Below are 22,840 nucleotides of genomic sequence, written 5' to 3'. Positions count from 1 at the left end.
ATAGAGCAGTTTCACTTCAATAATGGCCACCTGCAACTGGCAAAACTCAAACTGTACAAAAAAAAAAAAAAAAAAAAAAGTGTCCAAATTACTTGGGAAACAGAAAAAAAATAGCATTTGGGCAGAACAAAATCACCTATCAGTTGCTCAACATAGCATTTGAAAATACTTGTTTTTCTTTTGTCACACTACAACACTTGCCTCCAAACACAATAAACACAGCATTCAATCATCACCGTCCCAGAGGTGTTTGTGGCATAATGTCCTGTTTATTGTCCTACTACTGTTGGGTGGGTCTGAGTTCACGCTGACTAAACAACACGTGACTTTGGTCGGGGACTGCCAGTGTCGAGAGATTCAAAGATGTCCGGTGTCCAATTTTGTCTAAGGTTGTGTACATTAGCAAATCACACACAGCTCAAGCGCATGCAACGTGTTGTTCACATGCACAAAACGTGTACTATAGAATGTTCACTGTAGAATGGACAACACAACGGAAATACAGTGTACCTGACCCATTCCACTACTAGTGAACTCAGTCATACAGTCATATCAGAGACTAAGAATTCGAAGTCATTCTAATTCCAGCCAGTTCCTCACAATCACAGTGAGTCATAAGAGTACAGTAACACTACATCGACCTGGGGGTGGTAACGCATTACATTACAGCAGTATGTTCTCAGACTCCGAGCAGCACTAGTGGAAAGACCGTAGTTATTCTCTTTCTGATCCTGACACAGCACCTTACACCACTACTAGCTACTAAACAATACATTAGTCCAATGGCAGTTAGGACATGTTCAACAGAAGCAGTAGATGAACTATGGCGGCATCTGCCATGCCATTTTAAGTGTGTGAGAAATGATTGAGGAATATATGGCTGATCATTGGAATATAAGTCATTGGAATATAAAAATAAAGAAAATAAAGAAAGCAGTGGATGTTTGCGTATGAATGCACCATACAGTACCGACAGAGCCAGGGGTGGCATGTCCCATCGCCTCCTCTCTCCTTCCCTCCCCCCTCCTAGTCAGAACATTCCAGATCTGCTGGACTTTCCCCTTTCCTGCCTTGCTCGGTGACAGCTGTGGGCTATTATGGTACCGCGTGCAGCTAATTTTAATGGCTGTGTCACAGAGGCGGCGTGAGAGAATGCAGCCCCGCCAGCGTCAACATTAACAGAACAGAACAGGACCATCTCTGGACATGAGCCCTGTTCATTTAGATCAAATATGGGGGGGGGGGGGGGGGGGGGCAGGGGGGGATTAGGTGTCTGGATTATAAAACAACTTGGAAACAATTCAAGCCTTTCATTCATTCATTCATGACCTCGCACGTGTTGTGTTATCCAACTGTACACGGATTCCTTGTCTGTCCTATCACTTTAAACCATTTAATTTGATATCTTTAAATCAGAGAAAATGAGGTCATTTGGAATTAAGGTGAATTTGAGTCACACAGCCATATTTCCAGTCATTCATCTTGATCTTTCCAAAAAGGCTAAAGTAGAAAATGACTAAAGATAACGCTGATCCAAAGTCCACATCAGGCTTCTTATGAGTGTTAACTGCTTGTTCTTATCCAGCTAAGCAGATGTTGTAGATATACTGAGCAGAATGGCTGCAGTGTGATGGTTAAAGCATGATGTTTACTGTGAGCATTATTCAATAGCAGATGACCCCAGTATCTGACCATGAGGTGGATTGTGACACTGCCTGATGCCACTGAGCCACTGGTCCTGTTAGGGAGACTAAAGTTCCCATTCTGTGATCACAATCCCTGGCATCTAATGGGTGGCTCTGGAGTCTGGATCAATGTGATTCAATTAGTGTGTGTGTGTGTGTGTGTGTGTGTGGCATGAGAGAGTGATGAAATGGTGTGTGTACTGTGTACGTGCTTGAGTGTGTAGGTGGGCCACAATGGTAGGACAAACATTAATTTAACCCCAAGACTGCTGACTAAATACACAGAGACAGTGATCAACTGAAGGCAGACATATCCAGTCTGATCTTATCATAGATTTATTACAATATAACATCTGAACAACATTAAATACACTATCTGTTTAGAGAAAAGTGTCAAAGGGCATTCCCCTCTGGAAAGCATACATACTGTCATGTGATTGTGCAAAATTAAACTTTTACACATGTATTGAATTGCATTCCATGTGACTGAGTGAGATTACTTTACATGGCTGAGTAAAAAAAAAAGAGAGAATGAATACAGTATGAGATTGATTCCCATGGTTGTGTCCCAACCCATATGGAAAAGGTTGCCATTTGTGATGAAGCCCATGATTACAGTATTATGCAACATCTCTATCAACATGAGTGACTGTATCTGGGTCGTTCCACGAAATGAGTCCCTTTTTCCTCCCTTAGTAGAAATTGTGTACCAATATTGAATTTAAATGCTATAATAAATGAAGTGCCATTTTTATATGAATAAAGACTTGCTAAAGTCAGCATATTGACATGTCCCCTCTGACTTCTAGGAAGATTTTAACCCACTTGACCCCAAAATGTCTCTAAGTTGTCGCAATCATTCTAAAGCCCTAGTTATTTTGTTGCTTTGACGAAGTCCTTTCTGAAAATTATTGTTTATTTCAGGTGATTCGTGATTCATTTTAAAGGTAAAAAACCCTGTCCCTCATTTTAAGGTCAACCCCGTTACGTGAACTGAACTCTCATTTTAATATGGTAATATGATAGTGAAAAAGCAGTTGAGCTGGTTCTACTCTTTTTGATCATTTTCTGGTGTTTTGTGGTGGAAAACCGAGTGGGTCCTGCATAACAAGTGAATCCTGTTACCATAGATAGACAGGATAGAAATGTTTAAACAATTAAAAAACATTTGTGAAGCTTGCATTCAATTGCCCCTCCCTGTATACAACAAGCTTCCATTACTCCTGTCACAAGGGGATTTATGTCTGATTTAAGATAAAATCGTCAACCCTGTTACTTTATTTGGTACTTAATAGGCACTTACTAGTCATTTTTTTATTTAGCCTCTTCAGATACGAAAACATGTTTTTTAATTAAGTTGAACATGACAGAATGTTAAAATTAGGTGAAATCAGGTTGTGGTTTTTTTCAGCAAGTTATACTAGCCAAAAGGGACTCATTTCGTGGAACGACTCATCTATCTACTGTATTGGACACAAGCACATTATCTTTAGACAGTTGTGAATACATTCTGTACCAATATAAGACTGACTCACAAGGATTTTCAAGTAAATTCCACAAAGATAATCTGATTATCTTCATATACATATTTTCATTCCGTTATTTATAGACTATGTACAACATTTGTAGAAAGGCACGTAATGAGGTGCAGCGATTGCATTATCACAGATGACACTACTTTGAGAGGAAAGGCAGTAATACTTTACTTGAACTCGGCGCCATAACGCTTCATAACAATGTCTTAAACATGTCGTGAAGCTTCATAGTACTGCAATATGTAAATATATGTGTCATAACATTGTCATAGTATATCCTTGAGAAATGACATATGCTATGAATCTTTACTACATGTTTATGACACAGCTATGAAGCATTATGGCGGCTAATTCAAGTAAAGTGTCACCAAAAAGGCAAAGTAATGTCACCGCCAATCCGTTTCTCCAGTTGTATGTTAACATTTATTTTAAAAAATATTTTTTTTAAGTGCAGGACATTGAGAACATTGACTATCACGGTCATTATGATTGAGATGATGAAGCAATGTTACCACATAAGGCAGCCACGCGGTAAGTTCATCAATGTTCTATTTCTATTCCACATGTATTATACTCCAGTTACATTAATGAGTTAACAGATCATATTAAAACATATCAAAAGAGAATAAATAGCCTGGTCCCACATCTGTTTGTGCGGTCTTGCCAACTCCTACTATCATTGTCATTGGAGTTGGCAAGACTGCACAAACAGATCAGGGACCAGGCTAGGAAGAAAATACTTCACCTTAAAATTACACGTATACCCTTTCCCAAAAGGGCTATTCAATAATACAAGGAGCAACCCCTCCAAAGTCAAAACAGAGCTGAACAACACCAACCACCCCAATGTACCAATAGCTGACCTGTGTATAGCCCAGTCTCTGTCTTCATCGGTCTCAGACAGACACAGTGCACTGAGAATACTGAAGGAAGAGTGTGGCTGCCCACAGGGCCACAGTACTTAACCTTTAACCCTCTCCCTTGACCTCCAGGCTGCTGCAGCCTGGCATAGTGACGCATGCCTGGCATCTCATTCAGCCTCACTCATAGAGCAGCAGGACTTATATGGGATGATCAGAATGACTGTGCAGCTTGTGTTGTTCTAAAGGCACAAATCACAGTACTGTTCTATGTGGGAAGGTGATGCTGGGTGAGGAGTCAGGACACTCGCCGGGTGAGTAGTCTGAGGAGCGAGGCACTGATTGCTTTGAGTACAAGGCACTGTTTGAGTAAAGGCTCCATAATAACAGTGTGTGTGTGTGTGTGTGAGAGAGTGTGGTTACGGTGTGTCCCTCCAGCAGAGTTCTCTGTGATAAGGGGGCCCCGGGTCCCTCAGTGTGCTGGGATATGGTGGTTGTTGACTCCATGAGTCCCCAGGAAGCCCAGCCTCTGTTTATTCTTCCTCTGTTCTGTCATCTGGGGAGAAGAGAAGGAAAAAATAACTTGTTCAATATAAGCTACAAACAGCATTGCCAGTTTGGGCAATGGAATCAGCCTACAAACAGTCAAGAGTCAGCCCAGGTTACACCTACAGTAATCTCAGAATGCAGAATCAAATCTCGGCCTTACTAGTTTGTGTAAATATTAGGCAATTTGTCGGATAGTTTCTAAACTGAAATGTCCAAATGAGTCCATTTGAGATGATGTCCATCTTTCCAGGATAGCCTTTCACTGTCATTAGTTTACACTTCATAACATTATTATGGGCCTGATATTCATCATTAGTGAGAAGAAACACAATGTACTGGTCGGTATCTGTAATCTCTGTACTGAAGACCTGGCTCAGCTCTCGGTGTTCACACATGGCCGGAAAAAGCCTCTGTCCTTAATTAGCCTCGATTTCCTGTCTGCACAAAGTCATATTTCAGAAACAATTGTCTGACTTGAGACAAGTCCATAACAACCCTCCTAGGTAAACACAGTGTGGTCTGTGATACCATGAACACCAGCACTCTGATTGATGTGCCATGACTCCTGTCCTGTTCCAGCTCTGTTTTTACTGTGAAGTTGTTTTCTCTATCGGAGTATAAGAGGGCTAAAATCACAAACAACATGCAGGAGTTCAATGTTCCAGTTCTGTTTTAACCACGGTTGTTCTTTTCTCTATCTGAAGTATGACCCTCTATGTGGTTGTCCCACCTAGCAATCGTAAGATGAATGCACTAATTCTAAGCTGCTCTGGATAGGAGCGTCTTCTAAATGATTACAATTTAACATGGGGTGTTGTTCACACAGACATCTAGGCAGCAGAACAGGAACAAACAAGGAGAGGCCTGTGACTGCACGGAGATCACATGCAGGAGAGGCAGGTGATGGTGTAATGATCAGGTGATGGTGGAGTGATGATGATTGGTCAAACTACTTGCTGCATCATGACTAGTCAGCCCAACTGCCACAGGCTCTCTGGGAGGTCAGGGAGGGACATGGCATTGTACACAATTGTAACATCAAGGAAAAGGACAAGTGCATGTGAACTGACAGGAACGATTCACAATGGGAATGAACACCTCCCTTGGCAACTGGACTTCCTGACGGTCCGCCCCCAGGTGGTGAGGGTAGGCAACAACACATCCGCCACGCTGACCCTCAACACGGGGGCCCCTCAGGGGTGCGTGCTTAATCCCCTCCTGTACTCCCTGTTCAACCAAATTTTGCGTGGCCAAGCACGACGCCAACACCATCATTAAGTTTGCTGACGACACAACGGTGGTAGGACTGATCACCGACGACGATGAGACCGCCTACTGAGAGGTCAGTGACCTGGCAGTGTGATGCCAGGACAACAACCTTTCCCTCAAAATCAGCAAGACAAAGGAGCTAATCGTGGACTACAGGAAACGGAGGGCCGAGCACGCTCCCATCCACATCGACGGGGCTGTAGTGGAGCGAGTCGAGAGTTCCTCGGTGTCCACATCACTAAGGAATTAACATGGTCCACACACACCAACACAGTAGTGAAGGCACGACAAAGCCTCTTCCCCCTCAGGAGGCTGAAAATATTTAGCATGGGCCCTCAGAGCCTCAAACAGTTCTACAGCTGCACCATTGACAGCATCTTGACTGGCTGCATCACTGCTTGGTAGGGCAACTGCTTGGCATCCGACCGCAAGGCGCTACAGAGGGTAGTGTGTACGGCACAGTACATCACTGGGGCCGAGCTCCCTGCCATCCAGGACCTCTATACCAGGCGGTGTCAGAAGAAGGCCCTAAAAATTGTCAAAGACTCAAGCCACCAAAGTCACAGACTGTTCTCTCTGCTCCATACAGCACGTGGTACCGATGCACCAAGTCTGGAACCAACAGGACCCTGAAAAGCTTCTACTCCCAAGCCATAAGACTACTAAATAGTTAACCAAATAGCTACCCGGACTATCTGCATTGACCCTCTTTGCACTAACTCTTGACTCATCACATCGACTGTGTACTGGTACCCCGCGTATTTTGGCAAGTTATCATTACTCATTGTGTATTTATTCCTTGTGTTATTATCTTTCTCTCTGCATTGGTCGGGAAGGGCCCATAAGTAAGCATTTCACTGTTAGTCTACACCTGTTGTATACGAAGCATTTGACAAATACAATTTGATCTGATGTTTTGAGGGAGTTGAGAGCCTCTTGGTCAAGGAGGAGAGAGATGGCTGTATGGTTGAGGATAGAAACTACAGGGTTGCTGATAAAAATAAAATAAAAATAAATATGTACTGAAATCAAATGTAACTTTGGATAATACACTAAGTTAAAGACAGTGGAAGGCTGGGTGCATAGAACTGGTCCTCAAAGGCCACAGTGGATGTTGGTTTTGACCTTTTAACCCCATAAGGTCGAAGTCCTCGCCCCCACTGAAATCTAATTAACATAATAAAAACATCCCCATACAAATCCGTCAGTTTAAGCGAGAGACATCTGTTTTTTTGCATTGGACGCGTCTCAATCCATCACATATGCGGTGAAAGGTGACAGAGCTAGAGTGGTGTTTGTCAGACCATGAGACATACATCAAATCGTTCTCACAAAATCGTCTGTAGTGTCCGAACGGTTTGGCCTACAAACTATTATCACCCCTCTATGAAAAGATGACTCACGAACACAATGGTGTTCTCCGTTTTGCTCTACGACCCCCACAAGCGTCTTGGGACTCGTCTGAAGTCGGTACAGCCAATCTGCCAACTTCGTCTGTAGCATACAAACAGTTTGGGCTACACACTAATATGACCCCTATGTGGAAAGGTGAGACTCTCACAAACACGTACATTGTTTTGCTCTAGGACGCCCACAGGCCTCACAAGACTCATCTGAAGGTCCCCCGGTACAAGTAAAACAAATTATAATGGAAGTATATATGAAGACTGTTTAGCGACAGAAATAAGGGGTTAAATACATGTAAAAAAAATAATTACAAAATCCTGATCTTTCATATATCTCTCAGATATAGGAAAAGACACTTCAGAACAAACTTTGTTTAGATTTAGTTTCCGGGACTATCTGTTGTTCCATGTAGTGAATCTGTTATTCAATGCTGACAAGGGACTATATGGATAAGAAGCGCTCATTAAACGTTGAGTGCCACTATGAACGCGACACTTGAGTTGTGCGGCCATGTCTTAGGTGTCTAAACTAATGCCTTGTTCAACAGCAGTGCTGTACCTTCTCCTTTAGCTCGTACAGCTGGGAGGACAGCAGGGACACTAGTTTGACGGTGCCGTCCAGTTTCTCCTGTAGGGAGCGCATCTCATTCTGCTCAGTCTCCCCCTCGCTGCTCACCAGAGACATCGCCCGCATCCGGGGGAACCAGTCCAGGTTCATCTCCTGGAGAGAGAGGGAGGCAGGAAGGAAGCGAGAGAGAGAGAGGAAGAGAGGGTGCGAGGAAGCGAGAGAGAGAGAGCGAGAGAGAGGGTGGGAGATTTGATTTCAAAACAACATTGGCACAAATTAAATGTATTTACATAGCAGACTCAATGCCTATTCAATTCAGAAGTGCAACACTGCACAGCATTGTTTACTGAGCTAAAACCAGAGGGAGGGAGAGGGTATGAGAGGGTAAGAGAGCACAGCAAGTTGAGAAACAATGAAAAAGGGAGGGAAAAGCGAATGGGATGGGAGAGAGAGAGGGGGAAAGACAAAGGAAAAGTGTGTGGGAGGGAAGGGGAGGAAAAGAAGGATAGATGAAGACAGACAGAGTGAGGGAGACAGGAACAGAATGTGTGTGTGTGTGTGTGTGTGTGTGTGTGTGTGTATATGTGAGTGAGAGAAAGCCGGGATGGATATATTAAGCAGTACGTCCGAGGGAATTGGTCCAAGTTCCTCACTTTAGAGGAGTGTGATTACTTTTAACCAGGCCTGTTGTCTCCCTGCCAGACACTGCAGTAAGCTGTACAAAGAGCTGCTCACATAAACTGGCTGGGTACTGCAGTAAGCAGTACATTAACAGTATAGCTGCTCAGACAAACTGTCTCCAGATCAGCCTCCAGGAGCTCAAACACAGAAACATTATGTTTCTAGTGAAGCAGTGAATAAAATGAGTAGGCCTATGGCATCGTTGTAATTGCAGATACAGGGGGGGGGGGGGGGGGGCTCACGTGTTAGTCTTTAGTAGACACACTAGACATAATTACCATGCTGAACTGCAACAGAGAGAGCTCACTACCTGCAACAGAGATTACTACCTCAAGTGGCCGTATAGGACAAAATACAGAGGAAAAAACAGACAGAAAAACATGCACCTATAGCAGCATTATATAATGGGCTTAAGATGTGCACGTGTCGGTTTGCCGTGAGATAGATAGATCTCCATCAGCTGATGTTACGTAAGATCTTGTTGCCAGTTTGGCTGAAAAACACTGTTTAAAAGGTGCTGATATATATGGCTGGCACAACGTAGAGGTAGGAAAAGGAGGATTTTATCCCACCGCTTATGTAAAAACTGAGATACTGTATGGGAAAAAGAGGAGAGATCATGAAGAGACAGAAGGTGAGGGAGAGGTAGTGTTTCTTTAAACAGCAGTTTTTCAGTGAGCTCATCTCTCATAACGGCAGGTAGCCTATAGGTTAAGTGCGTTGGGCCAGTAAACGAAAGGTCGCTGGTTCAAATCTGACTAGGTGAAAAATCTGTTGACGTGCCCTTGCGCAAGGCACTTAACCCTAATTTCTTCTGTAAGTCGCTCGGGATAAGAGTGTCTGCTAAATGACTAAAATTTCAAACTTTTTCCCCCCATTGCTCAAATAAAGTTTATAGATATGTTTAAGCAATTGAAACATACAGTATGTAGGCATATAATTTATTCAGCAGTTTCAGCAGCATGAAGTTGAGTGTATAAACTAGTTTCTCTTTTTTATAACAAGGCCCTACTTTGGTCAATTGCAGGTACAAGTCTGACTAGGATGTATTTTGCCAACAGTGGTCAATACAGTTGACTTGGTCAAAGGAAATGCAGTTGAAACTTTGTTCAGTCTTGACAGTCACTGAGTAAACATTGGAAATGGCAGGGGAGTGATTGCATCATGCATCCATATTAAAGCCTATCCACCAGTGTCAATCAGGCTACTCAGCGACCATGAATATACTGTCACGTCTGAAATTATTGACACCTTTGATAAAGATGAGCAAAAATTACTGTATAAAATAAATAATTAGAATACTGAGCTATATTGTATCCTCAAAAAAATTTGTGAATTATATTGTTGTATACTAACACAATTGCTAAGAGGAAGAGATTTTGTTTAACAAGTAATATTTTTTTTCCTCAAAAAGGTAGGGGTGAAAATTATTGACATCCCTGTTTTCAATACCTTTCAGTATTTCACCTTGCGAGGAAAACAGCACTTAGCCTTTTTCTAAAATGTTTTATGAGTTGGAGCACACATTGGGAGGTATCTTAGACTGTTCCTCCATACAGAATCCTTCCAGATCCTTGATATCGTTTGTCTGCGCTTATGGACTTCCCTCAACAATTCAAAACACAGGTTTTAAATGGGTTTTAAGACCGGAGACAGATGGCCATTGCAAAATGTTGATTTTGTGGCCAATTAACAATTTTTTGTGGATTTTGATGTGTGCTTGGGATTATTGTCCTCTCCTTTTCCTGTGGTCCACAATCATCTCCTTTGTCTTGATCACGTTGAGGGAGAGGTTGTTGTCCTGGCACCACACGGCCAGGTCTCTGACCTTCTCCCTATAGGCTGTCTCGTCGTTGTCAGTGATCAGGCCTACCACTGTTGTGTCATCGCCAAACTTAATGATGGTGTTGGAGTCGTGCTTGGCCATGCAGTCATGAGTGAACAGGGAGTACAGGAGGGGACTGAGCACGCACCCCTGAGGGCCCCCCGTGTTGAGGATCAGCGTGGCGGATGTGTTGTTACCTACCCTTACCACCTGGGGGCGGCCCGTCAGGAAGTCCAGGATCCAGTTGCAGAGGGAAGTGTTCAGTCCCAGGGTCCTTAGCTTAGTGATGAGCTTTGAGGGCTCATCATTAAGCTATTTTAGAAAAAGGCTCAGTACCGTTATCCTCGCAAGGTGAGGTATTACTCCGTATTTGAATTATTTATTGTATAGAGCCATATTTTCTCATCGTTATCAAGGGTGTCAATATTTTCAGACCCCACTGTAGAAGTGTGTTTAGTCACTGAGTGTGAAAGGGGGAGAGAAAGAGAGAGAGAGAGGAAAGAGGCATTGAGCAACAGCTGAAGTGAGGACAGACCACAGGAGCCTGACACGACACGCTAATTCAGTTAGCCCTGAAGTGGGGCAAAAATTACTTCAAAACAACAGCCCCTTCTTTCAACATACAGAGGGAAAAGAGGGCCACTGTGGGAACAAATACATTTTCTCATGAACATCTGCAAAAACAACTAGGAACAACTGGTCCTGTTTTAACCCAGACTCAAATGTGACCGATTGATTAAGCATGCCCATTAAATCCAATTAGAAATGAACGAGAAGGGACATAATGTACCCTTTGACTATAGTTTAGTTTCGTTTATTTGGATAGGGACAAGTACAAACACATTGAACAAACAATCGTCCAATGCACTGCAGTACAGTGTTTCTAGCTCACGTTAATTTTCAACACCCTTCCCTAGATGGACTTTAATGGAAGCAAAAGGAAAGAAAGAAATACATAACCAATGTTTAATAAATATATAATAATAATCACATAAAATAACATATCTGTACATTATCATAACTATATCACAAAGCAGATGTCAGTCTACAATTAGATGCACAAAGCAAATCTTATACATATACAGTACCAGTCAAAAGTTTGGACACACCTACTCATTCGAGGGTTTTTCTTAATTTTTGTACTATTTTCTACATTGTAGAATAATAGTGAAGACATCAAAACTATGAAATAACACATATGGAATCATGTGGTAACCAAAAAAGTGTTAAACAAATAAATATATTTTATATTAGAGATTCTTCAAAGTAGACACCCTTTGCCTTGATGACAGCTTTGCACACTCTTGGCATTCTCTCAACCAGCTTCACGAGGTAGTCACCTGGAATGCATTTCAATTAACAGGAGTGCCATGTTAAAAGTTAATTTGTGGAATTTCTTTCCTTCTTAATGCGTTTGAGCCAATCAGTTGTGTTGTGACAAGGTAGGGGTGGTATACAGAAGATAGCCCTATTTGGTAAAAGACCAAGTCCATATTATGGCAAGAACAGCTCAAATAAACAAAGAGAAAACAACAGTCCATCATTACTTTAAGACATGAAGGTCAGTCAATCTGGAAAATTTCAAGAACTTGAAAGTTTCTTCAAGTGCAGTCGCAAAAACCATCAAGCGCTATGATGAAACTGGCTCTCATGAGGACCGCCACAGGAAAGGAAGACCCAGAGTTACCTCCGCTGCAGACAATACGTTTATTAGAGTTAACTGCACCTCAGATCGCAGCCCAAATAAATGCTTCACAGAGTTCAAGTAACAGACATCTCAACATCAACTGTTCAGAGGAGACTGCGTGAATCAGGCCTTCATGGTCGAAATGCTGCAAAGAAACCACTACTAAAGGACACCAATAATAAGAAGAGACTTGCTTGGGCCAAGAAACACGAGCAATGGACATTAGACCGGTGGAAATATGTCCTTTGGTCTGATGAGTCCAAATGTGAGATTTTTGGTTCCAATCGCCGTGTCTTTGTGAGACGCAGAGTAGGTGAACGGGATGATTTTTATTTATTTTACTAAAATAATAATAATAATGTATGCACTTACTAACTGTAAGTCGCTCTGGATAAGAGCGTCTGCTAAATGACTAAAATGTAAATGTAATGATCTCCGCATGTGTGGTTCCCACCGTGAAGCATGGAGGAGGTGGTGTGATGGTGCTTTGCTGGTGACACTGTCAGTGATTTATTTAGCATTCAAGGCACACTTAACCAGCATGGCTACCACAGCATTCTGCAGCGATACGCCATCCCATCTGGTTTGCGCTTAGTGGGAATATCATTTGTTTTTCAACAGGACAATGACCCAACACACCTCCAGGCTGTGCAAGGGCTATTTGACCAAGAAGGAGAGTGATGGAGTGCTGCATCAGATGACCTGGCCTCCACAATCACCCGACCTCAACCCAATTGAGATGGTTTGAGATGGTTTGGGATGAGTTGGACCGCAGAATGAAGGAAAAGCAGCCAACATGTACTCAGCATATGTGGGAACTCCTTCAAGACTGTTGGAAAAGCATTCCAGGTGAAGCTGGTTGAGAGAATGCAAAGAGTGTGCAAAGCTGTCATCAAGGCAAAGGGTGGCTACTTTGAAGAATCTATAATATAAAATATATTTTGATTTGTTTAACACATTTTTGGTTACTACATGATTCTATATGTGATATTTCATAGTTTTGATGTCTTCACTATTATTCTACAATGTAGCAAATAGTAAAAATAAAGAAAAACCCTTGAATGAGTAGGTGTGTCCAAACTTTTGACTAATATTTACAACTTGGATGTACAACGGTCTTCAATGGGACTGTTGATAACACACGACTGTCGATAACACACAATTAGGCTAGTATATCTAATTATTCATAGTGAGTGGATACCATCTTAGCCTTCGGTGCAATCAGACCTTGTGGAAAACCATGTTTCAGGAGAGATTATTTTGAACTCAAATTTGTAATGGGGATTGAAGTGAACTTGACTTTGGTGTGTAGTCTAGTCCAGTGGTTCCCAACCAGGGGGTACTTCAGGGGTACTCCGGGCAGAGCAACATTCAGTTGGTAGTACAGTAAGTGAAAAAGGTTGGGAACCACTGGCTAGTCATCAAATGCCTAACATAGCCCAGACCTCAATAATGATAAAAATATATGTTAAACTTCCCTTCTCGTCACTGAAATAGAGTAAAAGAGTATGACGTCTTGTTGTCTTAGTTCGTTTAACTTACACGTGATTTGAGTCATCTAGAATAACATGAGTAAATGTAATCTAACATTTACAAAACATGTACAGTTCACACACTAACATTTGAGATGTGTGTATGGGCTAGTATAAACAATCACAGCCTACCTCTGATGTAACAAGTCTTTCCCGAAATATCCCCACAGTGTAAACATTAACTTAGGCACAATCACCTGCCAAAACAATAACAGTGTACAGTACGAGGATGAGTCTGGGGTTCAGTACTTCTTCACTGAACCATTCTGACACCACACTACATACTGCATCACTCTCAGTAGCTCTCCAGTGGTTGCCTGTTGGAGAATTGCTGTGAAGCTTTTCACCAGGCACACAACAGAACGTGGACAAAGCACACGACTCAGCATGATGGTGACTAGGGGAATAACCATTTTAGGCTTACATTTTTGTGCCTGCAGTCTAGCGGAGGAATCTACACTACTGCAACACAGAGAGAAAAACAGAATGATAGAGACTGTATGAGTGTGTGAGAGTCAGAGAGGCACAGACAAACAGATAAAGGGGAGTTCTAGGGACACACTGACACTCTTAAGACCTGTAAAACCTGCTCAGAGGGATGACTAGTTAATGATCAATGACTAAGCTCCAGAGTATGTTTGGCGTATAGTCAGGTCAGGTGTCCTCTGTATGGCCTTTGCTTATTTGGCTAGACACTCTGACATAGCACCACCCGTAGCGTACACGCTATGGATGTGACAAATGGGAACATTCTCTTAATGTTTAAACAGACATTTTTGTATTGGTTTTCCGTAAAAACGCTAAGAAAAATTCATGAAATTCCACAATGCAGATGGTCTACATCGCGCTTACCACAGAGAGAGAGAACATTTTATTATTTATGCTGCTGCTGCTCTTGCTTTTCACAAGAGTGGCGCGTGTAGCTTGTTATTGTCATCCAATCACAAGTCATCAAACCGGCACTAGGCTACAGTCAGAGCTAGAGGCTCCGTGTGGCAAGATATTAAGAGATATCTAGGCTAATCAATGGAAGACAGAAATTATACTTAATAATCTGAATGGAGTTATTTACTGTAGGAAGGGGAAAGAGCACACAGTTAAAGTTACATAGACTCAATTATGTTAGCTAGCTAGCTGGCTAGCTTTAGCTTCTCTCGGTTTGATGCAGTCAAGACAGGTACTAGGTAATCAGATGAGATGATAAATAACTAGCAATAAGTTAGCAACCAAGTCGACTTGCTCTGGTAGACTATCTCCCCCTCCCTGCTCCCCTTGTCACTCCCAGACACACACCGCATGGCCCCTCCCCTGCTCAGTGTTTGAGCTGCTGCTCTGCATCCCTCTCACTTGTGCATTACAGGTCCAGTTAATAATGTAGCTCCTCCTACTAAAGTTACAGCATTGTTGCATTAGGTATTTGTTTAATTTGTATTTTTCCCTTTTATGATGATGATCAGGATCAGGTAGTTTTGTGATAACTGCACTGCGTTTAAATTGTGGAGAAAAAAAAAAACGGTTAGTTAAAACATTTAAACATAATTGGGATTGTTAACGGTCACACCCCTAGTGCACAGGCACATGTGCATACATTTTATCACATGATCCATCCACCTCCATAATCAACCCTAGTGGCCTGTAGTACACTACACTGCTATCAAACTAAGAAAACCAAGCAGCACATGATTGTGTTATCCAGCATCTTGAGAAAGAACACCAATGTTGTTCAATTCATGCAACTCTGCTGGAGACTGTTCAACAGTGCTGCCTTCTGCTTGACTCACCTAGGTAAACACTGACTGACTCAGACAGAAAGAGAGGAGTGTGTATGTGTGTGTGTGTGTGAGAGAGCGAGTGTGTACGCGTGTGTATGCATTTGTGTGTATGCCCCACCAGGACATGTTGACCTATGGCCTCTCTATAGATCACGAGTTCAGAGGCCCATCTCCGCACGTCTTCCCCTCTCCTGTTGCCATCGACAACCGACGAGTGACGGCCACGTTGCTAAGGAATAATTGACTCGTGGCGTGATAATGAGTGTGCGTGTGTGAGCGTGAATGACAGGAGACAGGAGAGCACGTGCCAGGCAGGGCTGAGCTATTAGAGGGCTACTTGAGATGGGTTATGTAACAGAGCTGTGGCTGCAGTGTCTTCAGAAAGTATTCACATCCCTTGGCTTTGTATTAAATATTAAAATGTTGTCACTGGCCTACACACAATACCCCATAACTTCAAAGTATAATTAAGTTTTTCGAAATGTTTACAAATTAATAAAAAATGAATAGCTGAAATGACTTTAGTCAATAAGTATTCATCCCCTTTGTTATGGAAAGCCTAAATAAGTTCAGGAGTAAAAATGTGCTTAACAAGTCACATAATTGTGTGCAGTAATAGTGTTTAACATAATTTTTTATGACTACCTCATCTCTGTACCCCACACATACAATTATCTGTAAGGTCCCTCAGTCGAGCAGTGAATTACAAACCCAGATTCAACCACAAAGACCAGGGAGGTTTTCCAATGCCTCGCAAAGAAGGGCACCAATTGGTAGATTGCTAAAAATAAAAAGCAGACATTGAATATCATGGAGCATGGTGAAGTTATTAATTACACCTTGGATGGTGTATCAATACACCCAGTCATTACAAAGATACAGGCGGTCCTCCTAACTCAGTTGCCGGAGAGGAAGGACATCGCTCAGGGATTTTACCATGAGGCCAATGGTGTTTTTAAACAGTTACAGAGTTTAATGGCTGTGATAAGAGAAAACTGAGGATGGATCAACATTGTAGTTACTCCACATTACTAACCTAATTGACAGAGTGAAAAGAAGGAAGTCTGTACAGCAGTGGTCACCAACCTTTTCTGAGTAAAGATCACTTCCATAGTCAAAAAAGCAAGCAGAGATCTACCGCTCAGATTTGTTTTAAAACATGACTTAAAAAAGGTAAAAACCTAATAAAAACAGTTCTGTAGGAATGAGGTTTGTGCAGTAGGCAGGCCTAACACATTATTGCAGCATATTGGCTATATGCCTGGCCTGTCAATATTGTTCTTCTCAGACCATATTATACTTCAAAACTTGAGCTTAGATAACAAAATAGATCAGTTGGTGTAGCACCTGCGAGGCAGAGCCGAGTATAAATTGAAATAATTCGCTTTTTTATTTTACTGGACTGATGGTAAACTACATGTGGACACCCTCTCAAATTAGTGGATATGGTTATTTCAGCCACATTCGTTGCTGACAGGTGTATAAAATCGAGCACACAGCCATACAATCTCCAAAGAGGTAAAACAAAATAGGTAAAATCGTGACGTCTGCGATGTTCAGGTCGGAAACTCGGGGCTCTAGAAAGATGCCAAAGTTTCCGATTTGGAATTCCGAGTTGGATGACCCTTCAAAACAATTTTTCCCAGTCGGATCTCGTTTTTTTCCAGAGTTCCCAGTTGTCTTGTACGCACTGAAGTTGGTAATGTCAGTTTCCATTTGTTTTGAACACAGCCTTAGTCTCAGCGGAGGGAGGGAGAGAGCAGCAGAGGGTCAGCCTCTCGCGGTTACTGCTTTCTCCTTCCTTTCCTCTGGTGAGACTGACCAGAGAGAGGGGACACAGTCTTCCACCTGATTGCAAAACTCAAGTTGCACGGCATCCGCCTCAAGCACAAATTAATGTTGTTCCTATGACCAGAGAAAGTGAAATACTCCTAGGATAAAATAGACACGACGAGCTGCTAATAATAACAAAAACGCAGGGCTACTCATTCATTGCAGCTGCAGCGCAAGTGGGAGTAGGTATTTCATGTTTTGTAATAGTGTTGAATAAAAACAGTTTTGACAGTGCTGAATAAAAGATTTAACATGAACTCATTCATAAAAACAGCAGCTCTTTGCTGTATTCTTTGACAGTCTCTCTGGTCATGGTTATAAAAGTTATGAAATCTCACGTAGGCTAGTATCAAACTTGTAGGCACTGTGATTTGAGCTATCCGATTGGCCAGCACAGTAGGCGCACTCGATTTAGCCACAGATCTCCCGGTCCGCCGGGTAGGTGGAGTTTGTCATTTCAGACTTCGGAATCAAATGCACCTACCACCAACAGCCCAAAAAATATATATAAATCGACCGGTTGGTGACCACTCCTGTACAATATTCCAAAACATGCATCCTGTTTGCAACAAGACACTAAAGTAATACTGCAAAAATAATTTGTCTGAGCAATTAACTTTTTGTCCTGAATACAAAGTGTTATGTTTGGGGCAAATCCAATTCATTACTGACCACTACTCTCCATATTTTCAAGCATAGTGGTGGCTGCATTATGTAATGGGTATGCCTGTAATCGTTAAGGACTGGGGAGTTTTTCAGGATAAAAAAACCCGGGAATGGAACGAAGCACAGGCAAAATCCTAGAGGAAAACCTGGTTCAGTCTGCTTTCCACTGGACACTGGGAGAGGAATTCACCTTCCAGCAGGACAATAACCTAAAACACAAGGCCAAATCTACACTGGAGTTGCTTACTAAGAAGACAGTGAATGTTCCTTAGTGGCTGAGTTACAGTTTTGACTTAAATCTACTTTCTGAAGACACTGTACCTGCTGGCTCTGTGCTTGCTGTGATAATCACACACATTTTTTTCTACTTTTGCTCAGGGCCAGTTACAGTGCATTCAGAAAGTATTCAGACCCTTTCTCCACATTTTGTTAGGCTACAGCCTTATTCTAAAATTGATGAAATCATTTTTTTCCCTCACCAATCTACACACAATACTCCATAACGACAAAGCAAAAACAGGTTTTTATCATTTTTTAGAAAACAGAAATACCTTATTTACATAAGTATTGAGACCCTTTGCTATGAGACTCGAAATTGAGCTCAGGTGCATCCTGTTTCCATTGATCATCTTTGAGATGTTTCTACAACTTGATTGGAGTCCACCTGTGGTAAATTCAATTGATTGGAAATGATTTGGAAAGGCACAGACCTGTTTATATAAGGTCCCACAGTTGACAGTGCATGTCAGAGCAAAACCCAAGCCATGAGGTCGAAGAAATTGTCATTAGAGCTCCGAGACAGGATTGTGTCGAAGCACAGATCTGAGGAAGGGTACCAAAAAATTACTGCAACATTGAAGGTCCCCAAGAACACAGTGGCCTCCATCATTCTTAAATGGAAGAAGTTTGGAATCACCAAGACTCTTCCTAAAGGTGGCCGCCCGGCCAAACTCAGCAATTGGGGGAGAAGGGCCTTGGTCACGGAGGTGACCAAGAACCCGATGGTCACTCTGACAGAGCTCCAGAGTTCCTCTGTGGTGATGGCAAAACCTTCCAGAAGGACAACCATCTCCGCAGCACTCCACCAATCAGGCCTTTATGGTAGAGTGGCCAGACGGAAGCCACTCCTCAGTAAAAGGCACATGACAGCCCGCTTGGAGTTTGCCAAAAGGCACCTAAAGGACTCTCAGACCATGAGAAACAAGATTCTCTGGTCTGATGAAACCAATACGGAACTCTTTGGCCTAAATGCAAAGCGTCACGTCTGGAGGAAACCTGGCACCATTCCTACGGTGAAGCATCGTGGTGGCAGCATCATGCTGTGGGGATGTTTTTCAGCGGCGGGGACTGGGAGACTAGTCAGGATCGAGGGAAAGATAAACGGAGAAAAGTACAGAGAGAACTTTGATGAAAACCTGCTCCAGAGCGCTCAGGGCCTGAGACTGGGGGCGAAGGTTCACCTTCCAACAGGACAACGACCCTAAGCACATAGCCAAGACAACATTCTCTGAATGTCCTTGAGTGGCCCAGCCAGAGCCCAGACTTAACCTTATCGAACAACACTGGAGATACCTGAAAATAGCTGAGACAGGGAGGGAGAGAGGTGGACAGACACTGTGTTAATTAGCTAGTCCACCCATCAGACTGAGTAAGGACTGCTGTGTGCGTGTTCACCTAAAGCAGACTGCAGAGAACACAGTCTGAGGTCCACAATGCACTTTAGTACACGGTCCCATGTAGCTCAGTTGGTAGAGCATGGCGCTTGCAATGCCAGGGTTGTGGGTTCGATTCCCACGGGGGGCCAGTATGAAAATTTATGCACTCACTAACTGTAAGTCGCTCTGGATAAGAGCGTATGCTAAATGACTAAAATGTAAAGCTGTCTAATACAGCAACTAATGACATGTCAACAGGATAGACTTTTAAATACTTACATTTCTCAGAGCTTAATGTACACAGATCTTGATCTTATATTGTTCAGAAGAGATACAGATCTGGGACTGACTATTGTCTATAAATCCAGGTTGTTTTCTGCCAATCACAGTGCTTATAGAGCCAACATCTAAAGAGGTGTAAATCAGTACCTTAGATTGACTGGCCATCAGAGGACGCATCACCTCTTTAAAACGTGTTAATTACATTCACTCGTCAACTATTTGTTATGCAAATAGTTGTTTGAACCCACCGCAATGATGTTTGAACCCATTAACCTCTTGGCAACAAACTAAAACACCTCCTGGTAAAGCTTTACTTAAAGCATCCAGCTATAATGCTTTATAATGTGTTAAAATCATGTATGAGCTTTTATAATGTCTTATAACAAGATAAATAATATGTTATGTATCTCTTTGTTTCAACATTTCAACAGATTGAAACTCGCTGGTATTAGTCAGGATCATTACGAGATGATCATAAGGGGGTTAAGACATGGGTATGACAAGTCTAACAATGCATTATAACTGCATCATAATACCCCATACATAAATGCCTCCTCTGTATGGCTTCTTTTCCAGACAGGTTGCGGCACTTATTACCATACAGTGAGCGGACGTTGCCACCCTTAGTGTATCACAGTACTAAAACCCTAGGGGAGAGAAAGATCAGAGTAGCAGTCAATAGTTTCTGAGAAGTGCACTGTAGCTTTATAACCAAGTCTAAGAAGAGAAAGGGAATGGAAGAGAGGAGAGGGGAGATTGTGATGCTGGGCAGTGGGGAAGAGAGGCTCAGTCATGTTTTGGGGTGTTTTTCTCTCACTCTTTTTTTTGGCTGAGTCTGCTGCAGAGGCTGAGGATTCACAGTCAGACTGGAACACATTTATACATTTAGTCATTTAGCAGATGCTCTTATCCAGAGCAACTTATAGGAGCAATTGGGGTTAAGTACCTTGCTCAAGGGCACATCGGCAGATTTTTCCTGTGTCTGGCTGCTGAGGACGAGGAACGCACACCTTGAGATGCTACGGCTACTGCATACACTGCCAGGACAAACTGTGTGTTTGTGCGAGTGTGTGTGTACTCATAACAGACATGCTACACATGTAAAACAGCCAGTACTTTTCAAATGGTAATGACAGCAAGGAGTCTGAATTCAACGTTCCAACACTGTTTTCACATTCAACACAGATGAGGATCAAATATAAAATCCTGACTCATCATTGCATCACCAGTACCTTGGTGATAAAATAGACACACCGTTCTATCATGCAACACAGAGGTGTTGAGGTGAAGACCTGTGTAGAGCATGGAGGAGGTAGCTAACTAAGTACCCACCTTGATCATCTGGGCCACGTAGCTCTCTGGGCCGGTGTACTCCGTGGGGTCCTTCACCCTCACCAGAACCAGGAAGTACAGGTAGTGCCACATGTTGTGTTCCGACGTGATGTGCTCCTCAAAGGACACCGTCTTGTTGTCAAACTTATCCCTCTCCAACCCTGAACGAGGAGAAACAGTACTTATACACTGATACACCAATTCACTTTACCTTTGTTATATCCTGCAGTTTCTTTGGCATTCTTAATTATATTTTAGAGCCTCTCTATTAGGGGTGTGCTGAGTACTCGGACAAAACAAGTATCGTAACGGATATGGAGAACTTTCCGAATACAATTATGTCAAGTATTTTTTGTAATTATCCGTGATTTGAAAAAAGTAAATTTTCAGCTGACAGCTCAAACAGTGTGAAGTGCTGTGTGCTCTAAACAACTATTGGGTAATTATTCTGTCTGTAAAGAAACGGGCGGCTATTATTTATTCTCGCCCAGGCATTTTTACAGAGCGACAGATCATTACAAAATAAAATGACAAATGTAGATAGTTTATTTTGATTGTACAAATGTTGTGGCATAAGTGTCGGGAGAGAAAAGTTTTGCTCCTCACAAAAGTGAAACAATATATGGTCATTACCTCAACTACCTCAACTAGCCGGTGCCCCCGCACATTGACTCTGCAACGGTACCCCCCTGTATATATAGCCTCCCTACTGTCACTTTATTTTACTTCTGCTCTTTTTTCTCTCAACACTTTTTTTGTTGTTGTTTTATTTTTACTTTTTTTGTAAAAAATAAATGCACTGTTGGTTAAGTAAGCATTTCACTGTAATGTCTGCACCTGTTGTATTCGGCGCATGTGACCAATAAAATTTGATTTGATTTGATTTGATATGGGGCACGTTAGCCTACATTCATCTAAATCTGTGTCTAGAATAAATGCAGGCAGTAGTAGCCAGCCATGCATTAGGCTATACATATTAGCCTATTTCATTGATCATTGAATAGGAATAAGTAAGTTAATCATGTGCATTTTCACTTGTCGGGGTTGTTTAATAATGTGTGTGAATGAGCGAAGGAACATAACAATGCTCTCTGAGTGATAGCGCAGTAATGCGCACTTGAGGTATAGGCTTTAAAACGCACTTCCGGATTTTCCCATCACGAGTAAATCCAAGTGCGAGTATTAAGTGTGATAAAACGGATCCGATTATGAATACAAGTATGAGGAGATCGTCACACCCCTACTCTCTATACTGTCTTGTTGTATATCTACAGCACATACTTCATAGTATTGTTCGATATGTACAGGCAGCAAGCACAAAAGAAAATTAGATTTCATTCTAACATTGCAAGACAGTAGAGTGAGTATTGCTATTAAAGTTGCAAGAAATGTACCGTAGAACGTCGCCATTTACTGAATTTGCATCAGGACGATACAAATACCCACACATATTTCGCGCTGAAGGGTAACAAATAATGCGACAGAATTGTACAATATGTAGTGGGGAGAACAAGTATTTGATACACTGCTGATTTTGCAGGTTTTCCTACTTACAAAGCATGTAGAGGTCTGTCATTTTTATCATAGGTACACTTCAACTGTGAGAGACGGAATCTAAAACAAAAATCCAGAAAATCACATTGTATGATTTTTAAGTAATTTATTTGCATTTTATTGCATGACATAAGTATTTGATCACCTAC

General features: G+C 42.1%; 1 protein-coding gene across 2 annotated transcripts in view; it reads right to left on the bottom strand.

Annotated features, from left to right (window-relative positions):
- Positions 1-1,986: 1,986 nt before the first annotated feature.
- The window catches only part of LOC311136775 (inositol 1,4,5-trisphosphate-gated calcium channel ITPR2-like), a 124,085-nt gene continuing 103,231 nt past the window's right edge, over positions 1,987-22,840 (bottom strand). For both annotated transcript variants that reach the window (XM_084171046.1, XM_084171047.1), the window contains exons 54-56: positions 21,138-21,298; positions 7,864-8,025; positions 1,987-4,636 (exon numbers count right to left, since the gene is read on the bottom strand). In XM_084171046.1, the coding sequence (XP_084027172.1) occupies positions 4,553-4,636; positions 7,864-8,025; positions 21,138-21,298 (407 nt within the window). In that variant the 3' untranslated portion in view covers positions 1,987-4,552. The remainder of the gene's footprint in view (positions 4,637-7,863; positions 8,026-21,137; positions 21,299-22,840) is intronic.

This window comes from Coregonus lavaretus (genome assembly GCF_964263955.1).
Source record: "Coregonus lavaretus genome assembly, chromosome: 11".
Taxonomy (NCBI): domain Eukaryota; kingdom Metazoa; phylum Chordata; class Actinopteri; order Salmoniformes; family Salmonidae; genus Coregonus; species Coregonus lavaretus.
Note: the sequence above shows the minus strand (reverse complement) of the source record. Positions and strands in the feature narration are given on the sequence as shown.